This window comes from Anolis sagrei, chromosome 3 (genome assembly GCF_037176765.1).
Source record: "Anolis sagrei isolate rAnoSag1 chromosome 3, rAnoSag1.mat, whole genome shotgun sequence".
In the NCBI taxonomy this organism is placed as follows: Eukaryota; Metazoa; Chordata; class Lepidosauria; order Squamata; family Dactyloidae; genus Anolis; species Anolis sagrei.
This window is the reverse complement of record NC_090023.1, coordinates 27,740,290-27,768,030: the sequence shown is the minus strand read 5'-3', so window position 1 is coordinate 27,768,030 and position 27,741 is coordinate 27,740,290. Positions and strand designations below refer to the sequence as shown.

At 40.8% G+C, this 27,741-nt stretch overlaps 1 protein-coding gene across 2 annotated transcripts in view; it reads right to left on the bottom strand.

The window, feature by feature from the left end:
* PARP4 (poly(ADP-ribose) polymerase family member 4) overlaps positions 1-27,741 on the bottom strand; it is a 65,898-nt gene that overhangs the window by 26,891 nt on the left and 11,266 nt on the right. For both annotated transcript variants that reach the window (XM_067466559.1, XM_067466560.1), the window contains exons 7-23: positions 25,676-25,825; positions 24,882-25,019; positions 22,872-23,045; positions 21,792-21,949; positions 21,546-21,683; positions 20,593-20,691; positions 19,230-19,413; positions 16,496-16,649; positions 13,053-13,177; positions 11,368-11,499; positions 9,636-9,722; positions 7,686-7,850; positions 5,236-5,282; positions 2,453-2,534; positions 2,205-2,342; positions 1,899-2,094; positions 993-1,051 (exon numbers count right to left, since the gene is read on the bottom strand). In XM_067466559.1, the coding sequence (XP_067322660.1) occupies positions 993-1,051; positions 1,899-2,094; positions 2,205-2,342; positions 2,453-2,534; positions 5,236-5,282; positions 7,686-7,850; positions 9,636-9,722; positions 11,368-11,499; positions 13,053-13,177; positions 16,496-16,649; positions 19,230-19,413; positions 20,593-20,691; positions 21,546-21,683; positions 21,792-21,949; positions 22,872-23,045; positions 24,882-25,019; positions 25,676-25,825 (2,226 nt within the window). The remainder of the gene's footprint in view (positions 1-992; positions 1,052-1,898; positions 2,095-2,204; positions 2,343-2,452; positions 2,535-5,235; positions 5,283-7,685; positions 7,851-9,635; positions 9,723-11,367; positions 11,500-13,052; positions 13,178-16,495; positions 16,650-19,229; positions 19,414-20,592; positions 20,692-21,545; positions 21,684-21,791; positions 21,950-22,871; positions 23,046-24,881; positions 25,020-25,675; positions 25,826-27,741) is intronic.

Here is a 27,741-nt window from a genome sequence, read left to right as displayed (position 1 = left end):
AGGGGACTTGGGGTGGCTTACAAGGGACAAGCCCAAAATACAAATAAAACACAGTGAATAAAACATCAGATAAATATAAAACAACAGAGTAATAATACCACATTAAAACAATAAGACTGACAAAGCAATAAAGCTGAAAAGAGAATATAGCTGAGATACCGATTCAGAAAGTATAATACATTCTAATGGGAGCGCAATGAAAGTGTAGCAATCAAGAAGACAGGGCTGGAAATACTGTCATCCAAAGTGTTGAGGTAGGCACTAGGGGCTGACGTAAAATGCTGAATTTAGAGTAGGAACAGGAAAAATTATTGGTGGATTGCTTAATCAAAAGCACACTTGAACATCCAGGTTTTAGTTGTTTCTGGAAAGAGGACAAAGTGGAAGCCTGTCTGATCTCCCTAGGGAGGGAGTTCTAGAGCCGGGGGGCCACCACCGAGAAGGTTCTCTCCCTCCTCCCCACCAACCATGTCTGAGACGGCGGAGGGAGAGAGCGCAGTGCCTCCCCAGAAGACCTCAAGGTACGCACTGGTTCGTAGGGGAGGATGCAGTCACGAAGATAAGCAGGTCCCGAACCGTTTAGGGCTTTATAGGTGATAACCCACACCTTGAATTGGGACCGGAAACTTATTGGAAGCCAGTGGAGCTGTTTAAACAGGGGAGTAGACCGCTCCCTGTAACCCGCTCCCGTAAGTAGTCTGGCAGCAAATCTTTGGACCAATTCTTCAAGGACAACCCCACGTAGAGCGCGTTGCAGTAATCCAACCTAGAGGTGACTAGGGCATGGACCACCATGGCCAGATCAGATTTCACGAGGTAGGAAGTAGCTACAAAAATAATTTTATGGTTGGGGATCACCACAATATGAAGAACTGTATTAAGGGATCACGGCATTAGGAAGGTTGAGAACCACTGCCATAAGAGCACCCAGGACAGAAGTAGCCATCTTGGTCTTTCAAGATATATATTAAATACACAAAATAAACACGTACCATGATAAACTTCTTCATAGCTTCAACGTCTTTAACATTATAAGGAAACTCAACAAAATCTGTGCAATAAAATTACAATATTTTCTTAATACAAAAAAATCCACATTGAATGGCAATACTTGTAATAATTAGGCAGGCTAGATTTAAGGCACAATCCTATACAAACATACACAGAACTGATATAAATGGAGCTAATTTAAAAAAATTGGTCAAAGATGTCTTCCAATGGAAAAAGGAAATCAAAGCACCACACATCTGAGTATTAGCTAAACAAATCAATTCATATAAACTTGCATTAAATCAATTTATTAGCCACAGAATACTCAAAAGCCAACCACTAAGATAAACTTGATAGACCTCTTAAAACAGATTAATAATAATAATAATAATAATAATAATAATAATCTTTATTTGTACCCCGCTATCATCTCCCCAGGGGACTCGGTGCAGCATACATGAGGCCAAGCCCAGAGGCGGTCCTAGGTAATTTTCAACGGTAAACAAACAGTATTTTGCCCCCCCCCCCCAACCAATCATTGATATATATTTTCTGTTCGTCGTGGGAGTTCTTTGTGTCATATTTGGTTCAATTCCATCATTGGTGGAGTTCAGAATGCTCTTTGATTGTAGGTGAACTATACATCCCGGTAACTACAACTTGCATATGTCAAGGTCTATTTTTCCCCAAGAGCACCTCAAGAGCTCCCCTGGGCAAAATCAACTATACTGCAAATGCTTATTTTGTGTAATGGGTTGAGCCGCCCCTGGCCAAGCCCAAAGTACATCAAACAAAACATCAATAAACAAATCATCAATAAACAATCAATAAAATACAAATCATATAAATCACATAAAGAACAAAAAATCAATAGTGACATAAACAATTTTAAAAATAGAGTGTCTTACTTGTTCCAAATTTGATCACAGTAACTTTTTCTGAGTCATAAAATGAATTTAAATAAGATAATGCAATTTGCTTGGCATGTTGGATTTTTGAACCGGCCATGGAGTTAGAGCTATCAAGGCAAATGACAGTTTCCCCACTGATATGAAAAGCGTCAAATGGCTCTTCAAATTCTGGCTGAAACACAAGCATGCATGCCTAGAGAGAGAGAGAGAGAGAGAGAGAGAGAGAGAGAGAAAGGCAATGAAGAACTTCATGAAGAAGGATGAGAGGGAAAGGAGCAGAGGCATGTTCATACCACCCCTCACCTCGCTTTTCTTGTCTGGATGCTTTTCAATCCACATTCTGGGCAAATATACGTCACTATTTTCGATTTCCATTGTAAAGCCTTCCATGCCTAAGGAACTATCCTCCTTGGTACAGACAACTGCTTTGCAGTCTGTTTTCTGAAGTAGGTAGGAAGGAAGAAGATGGGTAGAAAGAGAAGAATGTTGGTATAGAAGATATACAAAAACATGAAGGAGTCCTTTTAAACCCAGAGATAAAATTTGCTTACCTTTATTTTCAGTTCATGAGTCACACTCCTAATGGACTCTATTTTGAAGGGCATTTCAATTGACATTTGCAAAGAGAATTCACTGTCATGAAATGAAAGATTATATAATAGGTCAAAACTGGTATGATCTCTCCCTTACACACACGCACACAATCTTTTTCTGATTTCAGTAGGCTGTTAAGATTTGTGGGCTGTTAGGAATTGTGGGAGTTGAAGTCCAAAACACTTGGAGGGCCGAAGTTTGCCCATGCCTGATTTAGTTACTTTGGGAAAGGCAAAAATTGTGCACGAATTATTTTCTTTTTACACAACATGTTAAATAATTTTGCACATGAAACAAGGTTCATACACACTGAACTACCAGCAAGCAAAGGTTTCACTATCCCAGCCACCCATGTGACACAATTTCTAATTTTGGGAGTATTTTGGATTTTGGAATTCCAGATAAGAAATACACAATAAACTACTGAACATGCTCGGGGGGGGGGGGGGGGAATGCCTTTGAAGACTGTTTAGAGCAGGGTATAGAGAGCACACAACCCCCCTGTTACGTCAGCTTCACTGGCAGCCAGTCTGCTACCGAGTACAATTCAAAGTGTTAGCTTTAGCCTATGAAGCCCTAAACCAGTGGTTCTCAACCTGGGGTCCCCAGATGTTTTTGGCCTTCAACTCTCAGAAATCCTAACAGCTGGTAAACTGACTGGGATTTCTGGGAGTTGTAGGCCAAAACATCTGGGGACCCCAGGTTGAGAACCACTGTGGGCCTAAACAGTTCTGGCCCAGCTTACCCGTCCGAACGTATCTCCCTCTATGAACCATCTAGGACAGTGATTCTCAACCTGGGGTCCCCAGATGTTTTTAGCCTTCAATTCCCAGAAATCCTAACAGCTGGTAAACTGGCTGGGATTTCTGGGAGTTGTAGGCCAAAAACATCAGGGGACCCCAGGTTGAGAACCACTGATCTAGGATATTAAGATCATCCGGGGAGGCCCTGCTCTTGGTCCCAACACTTTCACAGGTGTGACTGGTAGGAACAAGAGACAGGGCCTTCTCAGTGGTGGTCCCTTGCCCATGGAACTCCCACTCCAACATAATTAGATCAGCCCCTTTTCTCCCGACCTTCAGAAAAAAACTTAAGACATGGCTTTGGGACTAAGCTTTTGACAAGGAATTGGAGAAGTGCAATATGTAATCATGAATCAATGTGATTGACAAACGGAACGGCCCTGGATTATGATTTGGATGATGTGATTTTAATTGATGTTTTAATAATTTATGTCTTAATTGCTTAGTTTTTAATTGTAATTAGCTGTACTCGGCCACATGTTGCTGTGGCCCATTGTGGAGAAATGGGAAAGAAAGAAAAGAGGAAGAGCTGGTTTCTAAGCTATCAATACACAACGGAAGTGGCAAAGTGTCAACCTAATAGAGGCCCCTTTTCAGTCTGCTCGAGGCCAAATGGTTATATGGATGTGTGGAAGGGCCCTGGGTTACCTGAGTCCACATTGCCATATAACCCAGTTCAAAGATATTATATAAGTATTGTTGTTGTTGTTATAAACATATAGATATTATTATAGGCATATAGATATTATTATTATAGACACAAATATTATTATTAAAGATATATAGGTATTATTATAGATGTTTTTTTTATTTCATATCAAAATTTTATTATTATTTACAGTATTTATATACCGCCTATCTCACCCCTGGGGGGGGGGGGACTCAAAGCATTGCATGAATTAGTATAAAACTGATAAAAAATAGAAGGAGCACAGGGCTAAACATCTTTCGAGCAAAAACGGGCAACAGATGTATGGATATTATTACAGACCTATAGATATTATTATAGTCATATAGATATTATTATTATTATAGATATTATATAGTTGTTATTATTATTATAGATATTATATAGCTATTATTATTATAGATGTATACAATTATACGTGTATATAGATATTATTATTATTATAGACATAGCTATTATAGGCATATAGGTATTAATATTATAGATATATAGATATTATTGACAGACAGATATTATAATTATAGACATATGGATATTATTATACACCTATATGTATTATTATAGGCATATAGACATTATTATTACAGACATACAGATATTATTATAGACATACAGATATTATTGTTTTATATATATATATATATATTAGACTTATAGATATTATTATAATAGATATATAGTTATTATTATTATTGTAGATTGTAGATATATTATAGACCAGGGTTGCTATAAAGTAAAAATGGATGGCCATTTTCAGGAGTGTTTTGATTGTGCCTTCCTGGACAGCCTTTTCTAACTCACAGAGCGTGCCTTTTTGTCCTTTCTTTGAATATTGGACTTCATTTCCCAGAATTCCTTCCCATAACTCAGTATGGGTGAGCTTTCTGGGCACACACACACACACACACACACAGACTGTGAGTTTGCAGCGGAGGCGATTGTTTATTTCAATATACATGTGCATGGCTACCTGAGTCCCCCTTGGGGTGGGAGGGGCGGGGTATAAATATGGTAAATCAATAATAAATAAATATTTATCACCCCATAATTGGAAACTGTGTTTAAGACTCTTTCCTTGCAATATAATATCTTAGGACAAACTGCACACTGCTTAGAAATTACATCGTTTTATGGTTCTAAAAACAACTTACTCCAAGCAAACGGAAATGTTTACAGATGTATTAGGAAAGATAATTTTTAAAAAGAAATCTTTTTTCTGTGACAATTGAAAGTCAATAAATCTACTTACCCAATGTTTGTTCCTACTTGCCTAATAGCAACTTTTCTTACTGAGTCCTATTTAAAAGAGTAAAACATTTTTAAAACATCTTTAGACATTTACAATGACATTTAATTGTGGGGTAGAATGTTTGTGTCAGCAAATAAATAAATAAAAACACAGCAAAACATGATTTCTCCTTCTTTCACTGATTGATTTGGATCTTTCAGGACAAGGCAGACCCTGATGGAGTTGATATTCCAAAGCAAATTAATAAAGGCCTTCTCTGAACAATCATCACATAAAACATTTCTCAAACCATATGGTATCTATTCCTTAGTGTCAATAGCATATAGCAAGAATGTTAGTAGCTATGCTGCCATCTTTAGACCCTAATCTACCCTAGACATAAAGCAGAAAGTTGGACTGGAGTAATTTCTTTGCAAGACTGCTAGGCAATTCCATATGCTATTTTCCTTTACTGTCAAAAAATAGAAAGTTCCTGTGTTTACAGTAGGGGTGTCAAAGTCATTTTCATTGAGCGTTGTAGCCTGGCAAGGGCCAGATGATTCTGATGACAATGATGGGTTTCAGAATGAAGTGTCTGAGAGCATTCAGGAAGATTTGCAGACAGGCCAGCCTTGAGACAAGTCTGCCTGACCCTGAACTAGCAGATGTTTTGCATACGGGGAAAGTGAAACTGAACTTTCCCTGGAGAATAGGCCTTGGGGAGATGCAAAGGGTGCAGAGGTCTCCAGGGAGTGTAGATTAGATCTCAGGCATCAAGGCGTGGAAAGCAGGCAATTAAGACATTCTCAGAGAATTAGAGAAAGGAGTTTCAGATCCAGATGTGGCAAGGATGATGTCATGAGTGCCTTGGTGAGTTTAAATTAGGTGTTTGATTCTCGGCATTTCAGAGAAGGTAACTTATATAAAGCCCTAGATGGTTCCATCCCAGTTTATCTGTCTGAATGTATCTTCCCCTGTGAACCACCTCGGAGAGTAAGATCATCTAGGGAGGCCCTGCTCTCAGTCCCACCATCCTCATAAGCGCATCTGGTGGGAAAGAGAAACAGGGCCTTCTCAGTGGTGGCCCCAAGGCTGTGGAACTCACTCTCTAGTGACATTAGATTACCCCCTGGCTCTGGGATCACACATTTGAAGAATAGCGCAGTGCAATAACATACTCGAATATGTGCAATGATTATGGAACGGCCTTGGATTATGATATTTGGATGACATGATTTAACACTGAATGTAATGCTTTTAAATGTTTAAAATATATTTTAATTCAATTGATTTTAAGCTTAATGTTTGTATATGTTTCAAGGCATTGAATAATTGCCATATGTAAGCCTCCTTGAGTCCCCTTCGGGGTAGAGAAAGGCAGGGTATATACAAAGAAAATAAATAAACAAACTTTGCTGTGGGGAAACGTCTTCTGTTCATGTTTGCCAAGTTTTCAAGTCTTTGGTTCTTGTCTGTCAAGATTCTTGTTTCATGTTCATGCCTTTGCCTATGTACCTTGGAAATGTTCATGTTCATGTTCCTGCATTTTACCTTGGATTATTGTTATGTTCTTGGATTTCTAGTTCCTGTGAAGTTTCCATTGATTTCGTAAGGACTTTTATTGAACTCTGACTGCTTTTGCATCACACTTCTACTTTTGGATATAACCCTTTCCCCCTTTTTAATATTCTCTATTCAATAAACTCTCTATTATTGGACTATTGGCCTCTGAAGTGGTGCTGGGTGAAGAGGTGCTTCAGGGCTAGGTGCAACATTGAGGGCATATCAGCTTTATAGTTGCCTTCAAAGGGATGTTGAATCTATGGATGGAAAATCTGTTGATACAGAGAGCCAACTATATTTTTTTACATAGCGGTCTTTAGTTTTTAGCTAATTTGGGTCCCTAGATATTATTGAATGAAAACTGCAACCACTTTTGATTATCTTCTATGTGGACTGGGGATAATGGGAATTGTAACCCAACAGCGCTTGGTTGAGGAAAGGTGAAAGTCAGATATCATATCCAGAAGTCTTGCATCGAAATTCAAACCCCACTTTCCTAACTGAACAGAACAAATTGCAGCCTTCCATATGTAACTGTATACAACTCCCACCAGCTCTATTCGTGATATTTAATGATGAGAAATACGGGAGTTGCAGTCCAGCATCTGGAGGTCCACATAGAACAACATGGTGGTCCGGATTTGGCCCATAGGCCTTGAGTTTGACACATGTGGTCTACAAGGAGGAGAGTGAGGAGAGGGGCCAGAGGAGGATAAATACTTTCTAATCAAGTTGATTACTTCTGCTAGTAAACAAATTAATCGCATGTCACAAACAGGAAACACATTGATATGGACTTCCAACAAGTAAATATTTCAGATCCTTAAAACCTTTTTCTATTCCAGTCCTGAAACTTTCTGAAAGAGAGCATCTCAGGAGTTTGAGTTTCTAAGGGGAATGACACTAACCTGTGTGTTTTCATTTAATGCTTTGTCTTGTTGCCAAGGAGTCAGAGCGGCAGGCAGGTGAAAGGAAAAGGATCCAGAATCGTAACTGAGCTCTGTGACGTAGGTGATTTTTATGAGTACCTTGGTTGAAGGAGGCAAGTTTCCAACTGACACTGTAAATATGTCCTATGAGGAAAAACATATTAAACATCCATATCAACAAATAAATCAACACTTCTTTAAAAGAATTTCACTGAGAAGTCTAGTATTGTTCAGCTGGGGGTGGGGAGGGGGGAGTAGCACAAAACAATATACAGTTGTAAAGAAAATAGGATGAGTTGTGAGGATTGCCACTAAGATGAATAGGAAAAGAGGAACTTAAAGGTGATGGTAGATCAAGAAGTCATGACACTTTGCCCCTGTGAGCCCTGTCTCTACTGAGGAGTATCTCTGTAATACCATACAGCATGGAAGGAGTAATAGTGTAGCTGGTGAAAACCATAAGTAACTGCAGACTATTGACTGATAGGAGGCAAAATATGGTCTCTCTGATACTGATGTCATTTCCCCCTCCTCTTTTCTGCCTCTTGGCAACATGTGTGTATACACACACACTTGTGCACACGGAAGGCCAACTTGAATTTGGTACATGAGCTCAAGCTGCTAACCTAATACATATTTGACGAACACATAGTCTATATATAAAGAAGTCAATGTATGTATATTAGTTAGTTGGTTGGTTGGAACCACAAAGGCTGCTATATAGTTTGATGGATCTAGACCAACCTCGGTACACATACCCTTCATTAGTAAAGGTAAAGGTTTCTCCTTGACGTTAAGTCTAGTCATATCTGACACTGGGGGGTGGTGTCCATCTCCGTTTCTAAGCCGAAGAGCCAGCGTTGTCCATAGACGCCTCCTAGGTCATGTGGCCGGCATGACGGCATGGAGCACTATTACCTACCTGCCAGAGCAGTATCTATTGATCTACTCACATTTGCATGTTTTGAATTGCTAGGTTGGCAGAAGCTGGGGCTAACAGCAGGAGCTCACCCCTGGCTCCCCTGATTTGAACTGCCGACCTTTTGGTCAGCAAGTTCAACAGCTCACTGTGCCACTGGGGGCTCTATTCATTATCCAACTTAAAATAAATGAGGGGTTTGAACTATAAAAACCACCACTTTTGGGCCCAGAGCAGAGGGGAAAGAAAAAAGGGAAAGAAAGGAAGGGAAGAGAAAGGAAGGGAAGGGAAGGAAAGGAAGGCAGGGAGAGCAAGTGAAGAAGAATGAAAGGCATATGAAGGAAATGGAGAAAAGAAAGAAAGCGTCACAAAGAGAATATGCCCCCGGTAGTACAATGGGTTAAGCCCTTGTGTCGGCAGGACTGAAGACCAACAAGTCGCAGGTTCAAATCTGGGGAGAGTGCAGATGAGCTCCCTCTGTCAGCTCCAGCTCCCCATTTTATTGATGTTCTGTTTATTGATGTATTGCGGGCTTGGCCTCACATAAGCCGCACCAAATCCCTTGGGGAGATGGTAGCGGGGTACAAATAAAGTATTGTTGTTGTTGTTGTTATTATTATTATTATTATTATTATTATTATGTGGGGTCATGAGAGAAGCCTCCCACAACGATGGTAAAACATCAAAAACATCTGGGTGTCCTCTGGGCAACATCTTTTCAGACGGCCAATTCTCTCATACCAGAAGCGACTTGCAGCTTCTCAAGTTGCTCCTGACATGAAAAAAAAATATGCCAGAGCATTCCCAAAGCTGGAGAAGAGTGAAAGCAAGCGGACAGTGGCCTTCCTAACACCTGGGCAATGCTGGTATACATATAAAATCTACAACTTTGCTCTGGGCAAGGCATTAGTTCTGCATTAACCATGCTGTTGACAGCGTTTTTATGTCTTTTGTGTGCAACACACAAGGCTTACTGACGTCATACGATTAAATAATCATGTTCCACTTACAGGAGCATCCTGATCCATCAGATAAGCTCCATGTCCCTGACTGACAGCGTCTCTGTATTCTTTGTGTGCTTTTTCTTTTTCTTTCACCTGTTGAAATGTTTTGAAGAACAAGATATTCTATTATACACAAATTAAAACACACACAAGGTAAAAAAAAGGGTATTTCCAACCTATCCATGGGTGGTCAATACAGACAATTGACATAGTAATTGTTCATAAGTTACATTTAGTTCCTCTCTTCATTCAATAAGCCCAAAGCAGTGTGCATCAGTGTCACCCTAACTGATGGTCTCTGAGCAGGAGCCAATTCTTCAACTATAAACTAGTAGTCTACAAAGTCTCAACCAATGGACATAAATATAGTCCTGTTGTTTGACACATTGGAAAAAAATCCTTGTTCCACCACGTTAGATCACCTGAGAAGTGAAGTATAGGACTTTTTTTGCCCTCACTTTTGATGCAATTGCACTATTGATGTAATACAATCTGACACCATGTTAACTGCCTTTGGCTCAATGCTATAGAATCAGGACTTGTAGTTTTACAAGGCCACAAGCCTTCTCTGCTAAAGAGGGGTAGTGCCTCGTCAAACTACAAATCCCAGGGATTCTACAGCACATGCTTTGAGTCTGGAGACCAGGGTTCGAATCTACACTCAGCCACACTCTCTTATTTATTTAAAACATTTATATTCTGCCTTTCTCACCCCAAAGGGGACTCAGGGCGGAGCACAGCATATCTACGGCAAACATTCAATGCCGGGATGCAAATTCATATACACATACATAAACATTAAAAACATTTATCTCAATGTTAAAATACACCATTTAAAACCGTCCTAGTCATCAGCGTCAAATTTAATTGGCCTGATAATCTTTCCTATTGCTGCTTTATTGCCCTGTCCCAAAAGCTTGGTCCCACAGCCAAGTTTTTACCATCCTTCTAAAGAACAAGAGGGAGGGGGCCGACCTGATCTCACCAGGAAGGGAGTTCCATAGCCGGGGAGCCATCACCGAGAAGGCCCTGTCTCTCGTCCCCACCAATCGCGCCTGTGACAATGGTGGGATGGAAAGAAGGGCCTCCCTGGAGGATCTTAATCTCTGCGATGGTTCATGGGGGAGATGCATTCGGACAGGTAAATTGGGCCGGGGCCATTTAGGGCTTTATAGGCCAAAGCTAGCACTTTGAATTGTGCCCGGTAGCAAACTGGCAGCCAGTGGAGCTGGCGTAACATGGGAGTTGTATGCTCCCGGTATACCACCCCAGTTATTAACCTGGCTGCCTCTCGTTGGACTATTTGAAGCTTCTGAGCAGTCTTCAAAGGCAACCCCACGTAGAGTGCATTGCAGTAGTGTATCCTAGATGTAACGAGAACGTGGGCCACCGTGGCCAAGTCTTAGGCTCAGAAGTCGACAAAGCAAACCCCTCTGAACAAATCTAGTCGAAAAGGAAGTTTGTAATAAGGTTGCTATAAGTCAGAAATGAGTTGAAGGCACACAACAAATTAGCTTTGTGATTGGTAATCCTGTCTTGCTGTATTATTTGCTTTAGAAAGGAGAAAAAACTCAATTTCGCACAATATCTTGTTCAAACTGTGGGGAAATTGAGGGTAGAGGGAAGTACACACCAAATATTCTTAACAGGCTTAACTTAGAGGCAGATCCTCGCTGTGGCAACAACAACAAAAACACTTGATTGCCTAGGAGCCTACAACAACCTCTCCTTCTCTTACCTCTCCAATTATATGTTTCCCTTTAATGAAAGCTTCAAATCCACATACGGCAGCTGTGTCATCCAAAGGAAAGACGTATTTGGCTTCAATGGGGCTGTCAGTTTGATTTTCATACGTCTGAAATATCACAATCTGAAAGAAAGAAAAGTATTTTGTAGGTTTTCGCACAGATTTGGTTGGTTCCCTTTGGCCAATTCGGCTTGTTCGGATGGCCATAACGGTAAGTGCTCAGCGGTCACATTTTTTCGTACGTAACAGGGCCACGTGGCAGCCGATTACGGCTCTTCCTCCCCTATTTGGAATCACATGATATCTGTTTAGGTTGTTGTGTACTGCTTGCATGGGGTTTCCCTGTCAGCCCTGCCTGTTGGGTCAATCAGAATAGAAGAATGCCGTGACATATCTTATGTACTGCTTTTCTTAACACTGTTGCTCAAACCTGGACTTCCTTGAAAGGAAGAAAGAAAAGGGTTCTGGGAAGGATGCTTCCTTATTCCCTTTCTTCAAACCCAGACTCCTTTGAGAGGAAAATAGGAAAGAATACCAGGAACTGAAAGGTGAGCCTCGTAAGTTCCCCATTGCCGCCAATGGGCCGGATCTTCCCAGATATTTCGGCTATCTAGCTGATTTTCAAAAGGTTCCTGAAAATGGATATGGGTGGCCAATGCAATTCAGATAACAAAATTGATCACCCTCCAGGCGAATTGCACAAGCCTAGTATTTGGTTTGTTTGTTTGCTGATATCCTGCCTACCTTCCAGAACTGTGATACAATATGACTACCAATATAATGTGAAAAACAAGTTGCAATAAAGTACTAATTAGGATGGGCAGATACCAAGTAAACTGTGGTTCCCCAATATGATGTATGAAAGCATTTTCTCTCTCAAGGAGATTCCACCTGAACATGAGAGAGTTGTTCAGCAGTGGAACTCTCTGCCTCTGAATGTGGTGGAGATGCCTTCTTTGGATGCTTTTAAACTAAGGCTGGATGGCTATCTGTTGGGCGTGCTTTGAAGGTGATTTTCCTGCTTCTTGGCAGGGGGTTGGACTGGATGGCCCATGAGGTCTCCTCCAACACTATGATTCTATGATTCTATATTGGCAAACCTTCTATAAAAGCGATTTGAGTCCAGAAGCACAAAGCTTCAAAAATAAGGCTAGGACCTCATCACACTAGAGAATGAATCCACTTTAAATCCAGTTTCTGCCTCCTACAGAATTATGGAGTTTGTATTTTAGGGAAGAGCCTTTAACAGCCTCACTAAACTACAAACCCCAGAATTCTGCAGGAGGCAGAAACCAGATTTTAAATGGATTCATTCTCTAGTGTGATGAGGTAGTTAAAAAAAAGACAACCCATAGGTATTATTTTAAACCTTTTAGCCATGTTTTTGTTCAGTCCCCAATGGCCTTCATAAATCTAAATTTGTGCTGTTAAAGTTAAAAATGAGATGGTAAAATATGTTATACAGTACTTTCTGAAACTAAAATTTAAAATCCTTGCTAATGAGACATCAAACACATTTCTCTTTGCTCAGAAGTACTCTTTGTTGAAGTGAAAAACAACACTCCCCTTTTGCATTTTAACAACAAACAAACAAAACTAAAAAAGAAAAACAAAAAGCCATCAAACCATTAAACCATTCAATTCAAAAACTTTTCAACACAAACCATGTAGGTTACCTGTCCTGCAAAGTCTATGATTTTTCCCTTGATGTGAAGATTTCTAAGAGGAATTGGATTTCCAGATCTATCCAGAAGACCAGAAATTACTTTTGTTCGCTTATCTTCGTTTGGCAGTTCATAATCTAAATAAGGAAAGTTAAAGGGGGGAAAAACTATTAATTATTTATGGCACATCCACTTAATTGTTAGAAATCAAAAGAAATATTTTACAATTCTCACTCCTTCCACATAGCAAAATAAAATCCCACGTTATCTGCTTTGTACTGGAATATATGGCAGTGTGGTCTCAGATAACCCAGTTCAAAGCAGATATTGTGGGATTTTCTGCCTTCATATTCTAAGGCCCCTTCCACACTACCATATAAAATCCAGATTATTTGATTTGAACCGGATTATATGGCAGCATAGACTCTCATAATCCAGTTCAAAGCAAATAATGTGGATTATCTGATCTGATAATCTGGATTACATGGCAATATAGATGGGGCCTAAGAACATTAAGGGCACAGCTAAAAGTGCATCTACATTGTACAATTAATACAGTTTGACACCACTTTAGCTGCCATGGTTCAAGGCTATGGAATCATGGGATTTGTAGCCTTCTCTAGCCTTTTCTGCCTCACCAAACTACAGCTCCCAGGATTCCATAGTAATTGAGCCATGACAGTTAAAGTGACAGCAAACTGCATTAATTCTACATTATAGATGCACCATTACCTGAAAAGGCAATTTTGCTGCCTAGGAGAAAAAAAAGAAGTTAAAGGAAGACAGGAAGGAAGGTAGGAGAAATCCAGGCATAGGTTTATTGCTCGCGCCATATGACTGCTGATCATAGGCCAGTGAAATGGGCTTTGAGGCACTCCAGATGAAGCGCATGGCATACTATAGCATGCTGATTGCTTATATATTTCAGGGTTTATTTCCCAAAGAAGCTTTTCCATTCTTGCTCAGGTTTTTACACTTTAGAAATAATCCAGCAAGAATCATAGAACTTGATGAAGTGAAAATTACATTCTGGATCCAGGTGGGAAATGACACTTAAATGAATTTCTTTAAAGAAAAGAACAAAGAATTGGATCCTGACTTGCGCTCAGCAGTGTGTTGCTGGAGGAAGATTATTTTAACTCCTCGATCTTTCCTCAAGTAGGAAGTCTCTATTCGTTTTCTACTTCTCATGTGCAGTTTTGAATCCTAGGAAAAATATCCTCCTGGAACAATCTAAAAACATTGTCGAAGGCTTGATGGCACTGCCAGGCCATCAAATGCTAATCAAGGTGGTCAGTTGAAACATTCACACCTAGCTCCAGCAGACAAGAGTCCTTTGTCCCACTCTGGTCATTCCACAGATATATAAACCCATTTTCCTAGTTCCAACAGACCTCACTATCTCTGAGGATGCTTGCCATAGATGCAGTCAGGAGAGAATGCCTCTAGAACAGGGGTCCCCAAACTTTTTAAACGGGGGGCCGGATTACTGTCCCCCAGACCGTTGGAGGGCCGGACTATAGTTTTTTTTAAAAAAAATGATGACCAAATTCCTATGCACACTGCATATGTCCTATTTTGCTACTGTTATGAATTGTAATGTAAATATCTGATATGCATGATGTATTTTTATTGTTACAATCTGAACATAAAGCATGGTTTTAGCATTTCTGGAGATAAAATAGTTCCAATTAAAATGAGGAAAGCATTCTATTTTCTGTCTTTTTGAAAGTGGTTTTTGGCATATGTAAGCATGAGTCTCCTTTCAGGGGGAGAAGGGCAGGGTATCAATATAGGAAATAAATCTATATAAATAAAAAATGTAATGTTCGTTTGTGGGATTAACAGAACTCAAAAACCACTGGATACCTAACACCCCAATGTATGTCCTTCACTAAAAAAAAATGATTTTGTCATTTGGGAGTTGTAGTTGCTGGGATTTATAGCTTACCTATAATCAAAGAACATTCTGAACCCCACCAACGATGGAATTGAACCAAACTTGGCACACAGTTCTCCCATGACCAAGAGAAAATACTGGAAGGGTTTGGTAGGCAGTGTCCTTTGGTTTTAGAGTTGTAGTTCACCTACATCCAGAGATCACTGTGGACTCAAAACTATGATGGATCTGGACCAAACTTGGCACTGATACTCAATATGCCCAAATGTGAACACTGGTGGCATTTGGGGGTTGTATTTGCTGGGATTTATAGTTCACCTGCAATCAAAGAGCATTCTAAACTCCACCAATGATGGAATTGAACTAGTCTTGGTACACAGAACTCCCATGAACAACAGAAAATACTGGAAGGGTTTGGTGGGCATTGACCTTGAGTTTTGGAGTTGTAGTTCACCTGCCTCCATAAATCACTGTGGATTCAATGAAAGATCTGGCCCAAACTTGGCACGAATATTCCATATGCCCAAATGTGAACACTGGTGGAGTATGGGGGAAATAGAATCTTGACATTTGCGAATTGTAGTTGCTGGGATTTGTAGTTCACCTACAATCACAGAGCATTCTGAACCTCATCAACAATAGATTTGGGCCAAACCTTTCCAGAGCAGCGCGGGATGGAGAAGCCTGTGGAGGGAGAAGCACTCTCTGCTCTTCCACGGAGAACAGAGAGCGCAGCAGTGTGGACGCCATCCATTCCTCTGTAACAGACGATCCCTGGTGGCAAGGAAGGCGTGCGCAAACGGTGGAGGCGGCGCCGGGTGGGCGTGGCCAGGCTTCCAGGCCGGGAAGCCAGCATTGCTTGGCCACGCCCACCCGGTGCCGCCTCCACCGTTTGCGCACGCCTTCCTTGCCACCAGGGATCGTCTGTTACAGAGGAATGGATGGCGTCCGCTCTGCTGCGCTTCTCCCTCCACAAGCTTCTCCTTCCACACGGGATGGAGAAGCCTGTGGAGGGAGAAGCGCAGCAGAGCAGACGCCATTGGCGGCGGCGGCGAGGGGCTTTGGACAGGCCAGGACAGGCCGCGCGGGCCGGATAAAGGCCCTTGGCGGGCCGCATATGGTCCGCGGGCCGTAGTTTGGGGACCCCTGCTCTAGAACATGGCCATATAGCCCGAAAAAACCTACAACCCAATCCAAAGGAATGTTTGACCATGTAAAATTAGGCACTGGATTTAAGAGCTGCTACTGAAGCAGAAACAACTGTCTGAAGTCAGTTAATTAGACGATAAGAAGCAAGTTGGCCAGCAAATTGCACTGATAGGGTAATGATAGAAGCTTTTAAGAGGGGCCATATTAATTATTTTAGCTTGTGAAGAGGATAGGGATAATCACAGCCTCTTACTTTTCCCCCCTCAAAATCTTGCCTGGAGTTCAACAGATGCCTAACTTTCCCCAAGTTTCTGTCTTTCAAATGTAAGACCTCAAAGAACAGAGCAAATCAAATAAAAAGACCCAATGCTCATACGTTAATTTATTTCCTTAAAATATATCTTACCTTCAGGCTGTGGTTGGTCAAGAGAAGGGAACTCATCTTCTAACTCAGTCTGAATTACAGGATGGAACTCCTTTACTTTGTCATGTGCAAGGGTAAACTTGACCACATATTTGATTCTGACCTGACTAGTTTTGTACACCACAAATTCATCACCCTTGGAAGAATAGAGAGAACAGAAAAGATGTTGGGATGATTGCACTTATGAGCTGTTGACATTCAAAAGTGACAAAATATCCAAAATAGCTAGACTAAATCCAGAATGAATCTGAACTCAAAAGTCACCCAAAATAGAAAGAACACATTAGATACTGCAATACGCAATGAGGAGATATAAATGTCTACTGTAGCATGAGAGATTTGCCCATGTGGGCATGGATCATTCTAGTAACCATCCTGAAAATGTAAGGTTTCAGTTTCCAAGTCGCTTCTGACACACACACAAAAATCAGCGCATGAATTAAAATGAAAGACTAACTCATACTAAGCTTTCATTATGTACACTCTTCAGATGCATCAATGTCTTAAAGGAAAAAAAGTAAATGCTTAATTGTAGGAACTCCACTCTAAGATAGGAAAAGTATGTCAGAAATATTAAAAATTAACTAAGTAGGTATTTTTAATTACCAAAACCTGAGTCAAGCACTGAAAGGGTTAAATGGATGCAATAACTGGGCAAAAGCTGTAATTCAATATAAGCAGGTGTGCCTGTAGCTTAATTTCCCTCAGTTTGTGAGAGGTCTCTGTGGGAGAAGGGCCTCAGTGTGTTAGTAGGCTTCAGTATGAGAAGGCCTTGGTGTTAGTTTGCCTCAGTATATGAGAGGTGTCTGTCTGAGAAAGCCCTCAGTGTGAGAAGGCCTCAGTGGGAGAAAGGCCTCAGTGTTAGTAGGCCTTGGTGTGAGTACGCCTGGTGTCAGAAGTTTCACAGAGAGAAGCCCTAGGTTGAAGGCCATCATGTAAGAAGGCAGGTGTGGTGTAAAACGTTACTGTGTGAAGCTCCTGTGTGAAGGCTGCTCTGTGTATAAAGCTACTGTGTGGAGCTCCTGTATAAATTCGGTGTGAGAAGAGGCTCTGTGTGAGCGAAGCTGTTTATCTTTATGAGAAAAAAGCCCAGCATGGAAGCAAAGAGGAAAGTATACTTTTTATGCAAATATTTTCTTTATTTATATATATAAAAAAGCTTCCTATGGAAGAGATAACATTGGTCTGTGTGTTTTTGTTCTTTTTATCCCTTTTGGCTACTGGTGCTGGGTCACACTATTGCTAATAAGTTACTCTGCTGTGCATTTATGGAGAGGGTCTTTTATTAATAAGCCTACCCGTTCAATAAGGTACTCTGGGTGCTAGTCTAAACCAGCTTCATTCTAGGGAAGAATAAAGAGTGTTACAATAAGTTGTAACAGGATCAAGTATGTGTGTGTGTGTTCAAGAAAACCTTATACTGTTGATTATTATGTGCAGCTGCTAATGTAGGTCAACTAGTAAGTTTGGTCCGCACCCGGTGGGGTATAACTGTATGGGTTTTAGAATACAGTTTAGTTTTTGCTCTACCATTTCTACTGCTCTCTCATTTGGATGATGATGAAGAAGCCTTATTCTGTATTGCTTACAAGGATTATGCAAGTTTGTTGCACTGTTTGTTTTGTTTGCAACATTGCAAGTTTATGTTTTAACTCTACTGATAAGAGTAAAGCTTTTCTGGTTTTTTCCCTCTTGCCTGAGTGCAATGTTATTGTGTCTTCTACATTGGACCTGACTGAAACACGCTATGCGCAACAGAGAGGACTGATGAGAAGAGAAGAGGTGGAGAAACATCCCCAACAGTAGAAGTTTAATTGCAGATTGATCAGGACCAGCAGAAAAGGACACTTTAGGTCACACTAGCCAACCCAATAATTGCTTGCTGTGAAGCCTTCTTGGCCCTTCAGTGCCAGTGGTGTTGCACTTTCAAGAAAGATATGGTGCTTCAATAGTCTGGTCTTACGACATACAGGGCTTTAGAGATCGTAAGCAGTATTTTGAATTCTTCCTATTGAATGTTTCAGCCCAACAATCTCTAAAATTCTTTCCAATGATCCTGCAGAGTATGTCAATATTATCAATCCCTTACTTTAGATGGGAAAACAAGACTGGGAACTAGATAAGACATATCCAAACTAGAACCCTTTTTCACAAACTTAGCCACTGCACTACACCAGCTCACATTTACACTACTGTTACCACTACCAAATGGTGTAAATGTGAGATGGTGTAGTGCAGTGGCTAGGTTTGTGAAGAAGGGTTATACATTTACACTACTGTTACCACTACCCTAGTGGCGCAGTGGGTTAAACCCCTGTGCTGGCAGGACTGAAGACCAACAGGTTGTAGGTTCGAATCCGGGGAGAGCACGGATGAGCTCCCTCTGTCAGCTCCAGCTCCTCATGGGGGGAACCTGAGAGAAGCTCCTCACAAGGATGGTAAAATATCAAAACATCTGGGCGTCCCCTGGGCAACGTCCTTGCAGACAGCCAATTCTCTCACACCAGAAGCGATTTGCAGTTTCTCAAGTTGCTCGTGACACAAAAAACAACAACAACAAAACAAAAAACCTACTACCAAAACCACATGCCTGTGTTATACCTATTCTTATTATCTCTACAAACATGTTTTAAACTATCTGCAGGGGCTTATCAAACTCTTATGAGTTTTTTTGTAAGGAAAACAATTATGGCAAACAGAATACTGGAATTGGTACCTCAAAAGATGATTTTCTGTCTTTTTTCTTACTGACTCCATGCACACTGTCATAGCCTGGTGGTGGTGCAGTTAATGAATGGTTTGTCTGATGTGTGTCCCAACAAGATCCAAGTGCTACGTCACAAATCACAAGTAATCGAGCTCCGTCTGTTTTACTTGTTTGAGAGTATTTTATGCTCGTACTGTTAACAGAAAGGATTACACTTATGAAGGTTTTAAAATATTTTCAATAGTCCCTTCTTTGTTGCCCTGGACATCCCACCCTCCAACACGGCTCCAAAATCAGGAAAGGATCTTAGTTATGATGTCAGCATGGTATGGAAAGTATTCTGGGTTTTGAACTTTAGAACAATTATCTAAAGTATACAATTGCATCAAAGGAATATATTCAGCACCACAGATAAAGACTAAACCTGGAGCAGATTTAGATACTTGAGCCATTTGCTATGATATACCCATAGTAAGACAGCCCAGGAGAAAAACATCTGAGGGAGATGGACCAAAGAGAGGTAAACAGAAAATTTCACCTGCAAAATTAAGATGTCCCACTCTGTTTAATATCTAAATGAGGAAGCCATAAGAAAACCATATATATATATAGGCTCCATATGATACATTACAACAGACTTATGTGTTTGTCATTGTTTATAGTATTCTTGTGGTTTTTCCACTATTTAATGCATTTTGATAGGGTCCTCTGGTGGTGCAGCAGATTAAACCACTGATCTGCTAAATTTGCTGACCAAAAGGTTGGTGGTTCAAATACAGGGAGCAGGGTGAGCTCCTGCTATTAGGCCCAGCTTCTGCCAACCTATGGTAAGTACTGCTTTGGTGGGAAGGTAGCGGCGCTCCATGAAGTCATGCTGGCCACATGACCTAAGAGGTGTCTATGGACAACGCCGGCTCTTTGGCTTAGAAATTGAAGAAAGCACCAACCCCAGAGTTGGACATGACAACACTTAATGTCAGGGAAAACCTTTATCTTTACTAATGTATGTTGATATGGCCATTCCTCCAAGGAACCCACCACAGCATGCATCGTTCTTTCTGGTCTATCTATTGTAACCTCACTATCCAACCCGTAGAATCATAAATCAGAGAGTTGGAAGAGACCTCGTGGACCAACCATTCCAACACCATTCTGGATTATATGGCAGCATAGATAGGACCTGAGAGACAAGCGCTGGTAATCTTGAGGCTATGGGGCAATATCAACACAGTCCCCCACACTGGGACCCCAAAATGTCTGGGAAAGCATGCAAAATAGCTCTGAAATGTATGTTATAAAAATGATGCTGATAACACTATGCTTGAACTGCTAAGATCTCAACCACAGTTATTATACATTCAGTGCTTCACACCTGAGGGAATTGCTGAAATAAATTCCACTGCCCAAGTTCCCAAAATCTGTTCTTTCCAATCCATGTTCTTCAACTGCCATCTTTGGTAGAAGGAGTCCCCTAGAAAATAAAGGTGAACATGATAAAGTATATTAATATGCTCATACACTATTGTTTGTAGTGGTAATTTGTCCCTTGATACTTTATTTTTGAATTGAGAAGGTACACAGTGACGAAGGAGATGACTTTAGCTCTCTTCTCCTCCTACTTCCCCATCAGTGAGTGAGACTCTTATCTCAACACCCTTCTCCTCCAGCCGCTCAATGCAACCGTGATAAAAGCAGCCACTGAGCTGAAGGATGGCAGAAGAGCTGGGGGAGGGGGGGGGAGGCCCTTGTTTTTGACTAAGAGACTAATATTCATTGTTGATTTGTCCTTATATTTATTTATTTATTTACAGTATTTATACTCCGCCCTTCTCACCCCACAGGGGACTCAGGGGACAATGTACATATACATGGCAAACATTCAATGCCATAGACACACAACATATATAGACAGACACTCAGAGGCTATTTAACACTCCAGCTTTCATGAGGGTATTCTGGCCACCAGGGGAGCCGTCACTTCAATGTCCATATGTGACACTGATGAAGTACTTCCTCATTCTTTGCATGCTTGCTGGAGATTTTTATGGCCTTGTAAATTAGTTAAATTAGCATCCCCGCATAAGCGATACCTAAATTTCCTACTTGACAGATGCAACTGTCTTTTGGGCTGCAAAGGTCGACAGCAAGCTACACAAATTGGTCAGAAGCTCACTCCGACCCAGGCTGGCTTCGAACTCATGACCTTTTGATCAGTAGTGATCTTAATGCAGCTGTGCCACAGTCCCAGTCCCTTATATCTGCACTGGGGTGGGGTGGAGGCACTACTAATCCTTTGGCAAAGAGAGAAAAAAACCAAGCTATTACCGAGAAAGGATTCCAACAAAGTTCCCGGGAGATGAAGCATGGAACAAGGATTGAATGTTGCCGAGGCGACTCTCAAAACCTGCTGCTTCTGTCATTCTGCCAACTTTATATATCTCCAAAATTTCTACTGGACATTTGCTGCAAGAAAATTTGGAATTAAAACAAAGCTCCCATACATCATATTACAGCAATTCAAAGCTTGGCAGTGCAAAATTTTAAAAACTACACAATATTATGAAATCACACCTGGTGTTTTGGTCCACCTGCTGTTTAACTCTGTGGAACTCCTTGGTTTTTGCATCAAGAGCGTCTATCCTACACCTCAAAGCCCGGTACTTGGAAAGGGATGATGGGTTTGGAGTTGATAAGTTTATTTCCTGAACGTTCAACATGTCCCTGATAAGCTGTAAAAATATAGTCATTAAGTTTGTTATTATTCTAAAATGAAAGCGATCATTATTTATACATTTCAAGGGTTGTTGTAGGTATACATTTCAACATTTGTATTCCTTCTTTTGGTTATCCAAGAAACAGAAGGGTGTGAATGATAAAGCAATAATAATTATGATGATGATGACGACGACAACAACAACACCAACAACACTTTATTTATATTCCGCCCTTCTCATTCCGAAGGGGACTCAGGGTGGATCACAGTACACATACACGGCACACATTAAATGCTGCTTTGTATAGACAATACACAGACAGACAGACAGACAGAACAGAAAGGAGGTGTGGTGTTTTGACTCAGTGTCCAGTTGTTTTGGTGCCAAGGAAAGTTGGGCTCGAGTCCAGCCACATGGGGTGCTGTCGCTCCATCCTCTATGACGAAGAGCCATCAGGACTTCCTCCTTCCTTTCAGTCGCCCAGCATTTTCTTTATGGCGTCGTAAAACACCTCCCCCACTTTTTTTTTAGTGGTACCTAATTAATTTAATTACAGCTAAAGCGGTTTCCGAACTGCTTAGGTAAACAGTGAGCAGGGCTGATAGTTGGCAGCTCACGTTGACCCAGGACGTCGAACTTGCAACCTTTCGGTTGACAGATCTTATAGTTGCTGGCGATTTACCAGCTGTGCTAAACTTCTGGCTTCTTGCGCAGATTTCAGATTTATTTTCTTGTCTCTCTGAACTGGGAAACATTTCTTATCTGAAATCCTAGGTGAAGGACGGGAATTATGTGGCCGTTATTCTGAATCCAGTATTAGATTTCTCTTATTTCCACAGAGGATACAACTTGGTTTACAACTTGCTTAACAGCTATTAAAGTCAATATACACGCAAGTCTATCTATACAGAGAAGGAATTAAATCTGAGGCTCTTACCTGACAGAGATCCTGCTTGCTAGATAAAAGCTTCAGGGTAACATTACAATTCAGATCATCTTTATGTGGTATAATTTGATAGAAATCCATCATCATTGCTGATAGCTCACTTGGTGATTTCATGTCATTCAGTGCTTTCTTTGTGCGGAGAAGAACGCCTTCTGCTTTGCTAACCTTTTAAGAAATCAGAGTATCAAAATTTATTTTACTATTTAGCATTTATATCCTGATTTACTCTCCAAAAAACTCATGGCAGGGTACCTGGTCTTTCTCCTTGCTCCCCACGTTTATCCACAAACCAATGCTTAAATGGACAAACCACACTGGCTCTACCTTTCTCCTTTAAAAGGCAAAGGTTTCCACTTGATATGAAGTCTAGTCGTGCCCAACATTGGAGGGTGGTGCTCATCTCCATTTCTAAGCCAAAGAGCTGGTGTTCTCCATGGACACTTCCAAGGTCATGTGGCCGACATGACTACATGGAGCGCCGTTAACCTTCCCACTGAAGCAGTACCTATTGATCTACTCACGTTTGCATGTTTTTGAATTGCTAGGTTGGCAGATAATGGGGCTAACAGAGGGAGTTTACCCTGCTCCCCAGATTTGAACCGCTGAACTTTCAGTCGACAAATTCAGGAGCTCATTGGTTTAACCCACTGCACCACCGGGAGCTACATCTTTCTTCTTTATACAATTAAAATATTGAATCCTTTATACAATTAAAATAAAAGAAACATTAAAAGACATTATCTTATAAGGGAGAAATAAAAGGAACTGATTTACTCTACTTTAAAGTTAAGAATTTTTAATCCCACTACTTTGTTTTCTAAGCAGAGAATGATAAAGCCGCAAAAGACTAGATGGAAGTCAACAGACATTTATTTTATTTTATTTTATTCATTTTTTTCTATTTGTTCCTTTTTTTGGACAGTCCCTTTTACAAATCTCTTCTTCTCAGGATTTTCCTACTTTTTTATCACATTGTTGTTCTCCCTCTTTATTTGTATAAGAAAAAATATTTCTCTCCCCCCCCCTTTGTTTCCCCCTTTTCCCCAATAAAATAATATTTAAAAAATATTGACTTATTTGCCTCAAGGTTAGATGATACTATCTGAAATAAAAAATCTGCTTCACATTTCTTTCATGCTGAGATTTAGAACAACAACAACAACAACTTTATTAATATTCTACCCTATCTTCCTGGGGGACTCGGGCGGATTTCAACATACAAAAAGGCAAACATTCAATGCCTCAATAAAACAAAGAAGTACTGACATAATAATCCCAAAATAACTCCACATATGAAAACATTAGAACTTAATATCAATAAATAAAACAAAACATAATCAAACAAAAATTATATAGTGACATAAAATTTGAACATAAAATATCCCATTGATTTACAACTAAAGTTCACAAAGTTATTAGGAAGAACTTCCTGACTGTGAGAGCTGTTCAGCAGTGGAACTCTCTGCCTTGGAGTGTGGTGGAGGCTCCTTCTTTGGAAGCTTTTAAACAGAGACTGGATGGCCATCTGTCAGGGGTGCTTTGAATGCAATATTCCTGCTTCTTGGCAGGGGGTTGGACTGGATGGCCCAGGAGGTCTCTTCCAATTCTATGATTCTATGATTATGTGGGTTCACCATTGGCCAGTGATGGTAGCTGGGATAACATGAACTGACAGAGCCCAAATATAGTAATAGTCCTCAACCAGAGGTTCGATAGTGACCTCTCATTATCTAATCCTCTAATGAGTCTTCAGTTGTTTTTTGGAGGTGAGGAGGGAGGGGGCCAGTTTTATTTCTTTAGGGAGGGAGTTCCAAGGTGAGGAGCAACTACGGAGAAGGCCCTCTCACTCGTTCCCACCAGCCATACTTGAGATGGGGGTAGGACAAAGAGCAGGGCCTCCTCCGCTGACCGCAGTGCTGGTTTGTAAGAGGAGATGTGATTGGTCAAATAGCCTGGAATATGCTCCCAAGGAGGCAAAATTTCCAAACAAAATTAGCTTACATCATTGAGGCTAATGCTGGTTACTGGTTTAGCCAATACAAGATCCAGGACTCCAAGAGCTTCAGTCCAGATCAGCTCCACAAACTTAGCAACATCTTCAGACAAAGTGCTGGAACTGATGGCTTCTGCTACCAAGATCTGGAAATTAGAAAAAAAAAAGTTAAATAGCTGTTTAAAAATACAGTGAGCATACGTTTCAGCCCATTTCAATCATTAGAATTCAATCAATCGATTGCCTCATTGCTCATTATCTTCTCCCTCCATAAACCCCAAAATTGGGACTCAAGGCAATTTACAGGATAAAAAAGTGAAACCACATACAACTAAAACATGCAAAATTAAGATTAAAATAGTAATAAGTTCTTTATATAACCAAAAAAAAAATTAAAAATACAGAACATTATTTTATCAGTTCACCTAAGTTTGTTGAAGATGTATCATAAAAGGACAGCGGAGATCTAGCCAGCCTAACATAGAACTATGCTGTAGAACTGATGCAATTTGACACCACTTTAACTGTAATAGTTCTATGCTATGGGATCATGAGAACTTTAGTTTTAAAAGGTCTTTACCTTTCTCTACCAAATAAAGCTGCTGCTTTACCAAACTACAACTCCCAGGACTTCATAGCACTGAGTCCATGGAAGTTAATGAGGTGACCAATCACATTAATTCTACAGTGTAATTGCATCCTAAGAAAACTGAGTCATAAGGGAAAAGGGTTCAAAATTAGACTAACTTTGTGCTGGTCAGTGACCATAATACAGTTTTGTATTTGTATTGTATTTACTAACCTCTTGTAATTTCCCCGAAGCTAAGTATTCTGCATCATTTGGAAAGTCTTTCCTTAATTCAAAACCCTCCTTCTTCAGATTTTCGATGCAAAGTTCATAGTTTTTTCTAGCTTTTTCAGAGATCTTCATTGGCATAAATTGTCTTTGAATCTAAGAAGAAAGTGTCAAAATGCAATAAGAGTAGAAAAAGCATTTAACTATTCTGGCACCAAATCCTATCCTATCTGATCTTGGTCTAAGCAGGGTCTATCCTGTTTAGTACTTGATTGGGAGACAATCAAAGAATACCAGGCGCTGTAGTGCAGTGGTTCCCAACCTGTGGTCCGTGGACCACCAGTGGTCCGCAAGAACTAAAATATGGTCCACAACCTCACCATTAGTACACCATTGCAACGAGGGTCTCGCGAAACCCTCTTATAGTGCCGAGGCTTATTAAATATGGTTTTCAGTGGGCAAGCAGATGGCAACTACTGGATGGCATATGTTCTGTATCAGAAATTAGAGCTGATGTGGTCTATCCAAAGTAATTTTCTGAATTGGCACCCCAAATAACCAAACCGAATCTAAAGTTGATCAAAAACTGAGAGCAGTACGTGTGAAAAAGATCTTGGAGTCCTCGTGGACAACAAGTTAAACATGAGCCAACAATGTGATGTTGCGGCAAAAAAAGCCAATGGTATTTTGGCCTGCATCAATAGGAGCATAGTGTCTAGATCTAAGGAAGTAATGCTACCCCTCTATTCCACTTTGGTTAGACCACACCTGGAATATTGTGTCCAATTCTGGGCACCACAATTCAAGAGAGATATTGACAAGCTGGAATGTGTCCAGAGGAGGGCGACTAAAATGATCAAGGGTCTGGAGAACAAGCCCTATGAGGAGCAGCTTAAGGATCTGGGCATGTTTAGCCTGAAGAAGAGAAGGCTGAGAGGAGATATGATAGCCATGTATATGTGAGAGATATGTGAGAGGTAGCCACAGGGAGGAGAGAGCAAGCTTGTTTTCTACTTCCCTGGAGACTAGGACACGAAACAATGGCTTCAAACTACAAGAAAGGAGATTCCATCTGAACATGAGGAAGAACTTCCTGACTGTGAGAGCCGTTCAGCAGTGGAACTCTCTGCCCCAGAGTGTGGTGGAGGCTCCTTCTTTGGAAGCTTTTAAACAGAGACTGGATGGCCATCTGTCAGGGGTGATTTGAATGCAATATTCCTGCTTCTTGGCAGGGGGTTGGACTGGATGGCCCATGAGGTCTCTTCCAACTCTTTGATTCTGTGATTCTATGATTCATAACCCTTTTGGTACTAATGTTGGAGAGTAGTCCCTGGTTAAAGTGGTCCCGGTCAAGTGGTCCCTGGTCAAAAACAGGTTGGGAACCACTGCTGTAGAGGAAAGGAAGTGGCAAATTTTTTATTATTTCTTTATTTACAGTATTTATATTCCGCCCTTCTCACCCCACAGGGGACTCAGGGCGGATTACAATGTACACATATATGGCAAAAATTCAATGCCAAAGACACACAACAGATATAGACAGACAGAGGCTATTTAATTTTTCTGTTCTCCAGGGGAGCTGTCGCTTTCATCGTCCATCTGCGACACTGATGAAGTACTTTTGCATTCCCCAAATGCTTTTGCTGGAGTGCTTTGCCGGAGTCTTTTTATGGCCTCGTAAATTAGTTAAATTAGCCTCTCCACACATAGGTGGTACCTAATTTTCCTAATTGGAAGATGCAACTGTTTTTCGGGTTGCAAAGGTCAACAACAAGCTACACAATTGGTCGGACGCTCACTCCGACCTGGGCTGGCTTCGAACTCATGACCTTTGGTCAGAAGTGATCTTAATGCAGCTGACACTCAGCCAGCTGCACCACAATAACTCAGCCAGCTGCGCCAAAACCATCTCTGAGTATTCATTGCCTAAGAAAACTCTATGAAATCCATGGCATCATCTATAACAGTGGTTCTCAACCTGGGGTCCCCAGATATTTTTAGCTGGTAAACTGGCTGGGATTTCTGGGAGTTGTAGGCCAAAAACATCTGGGAACCCCAGGTTGAGAACCACT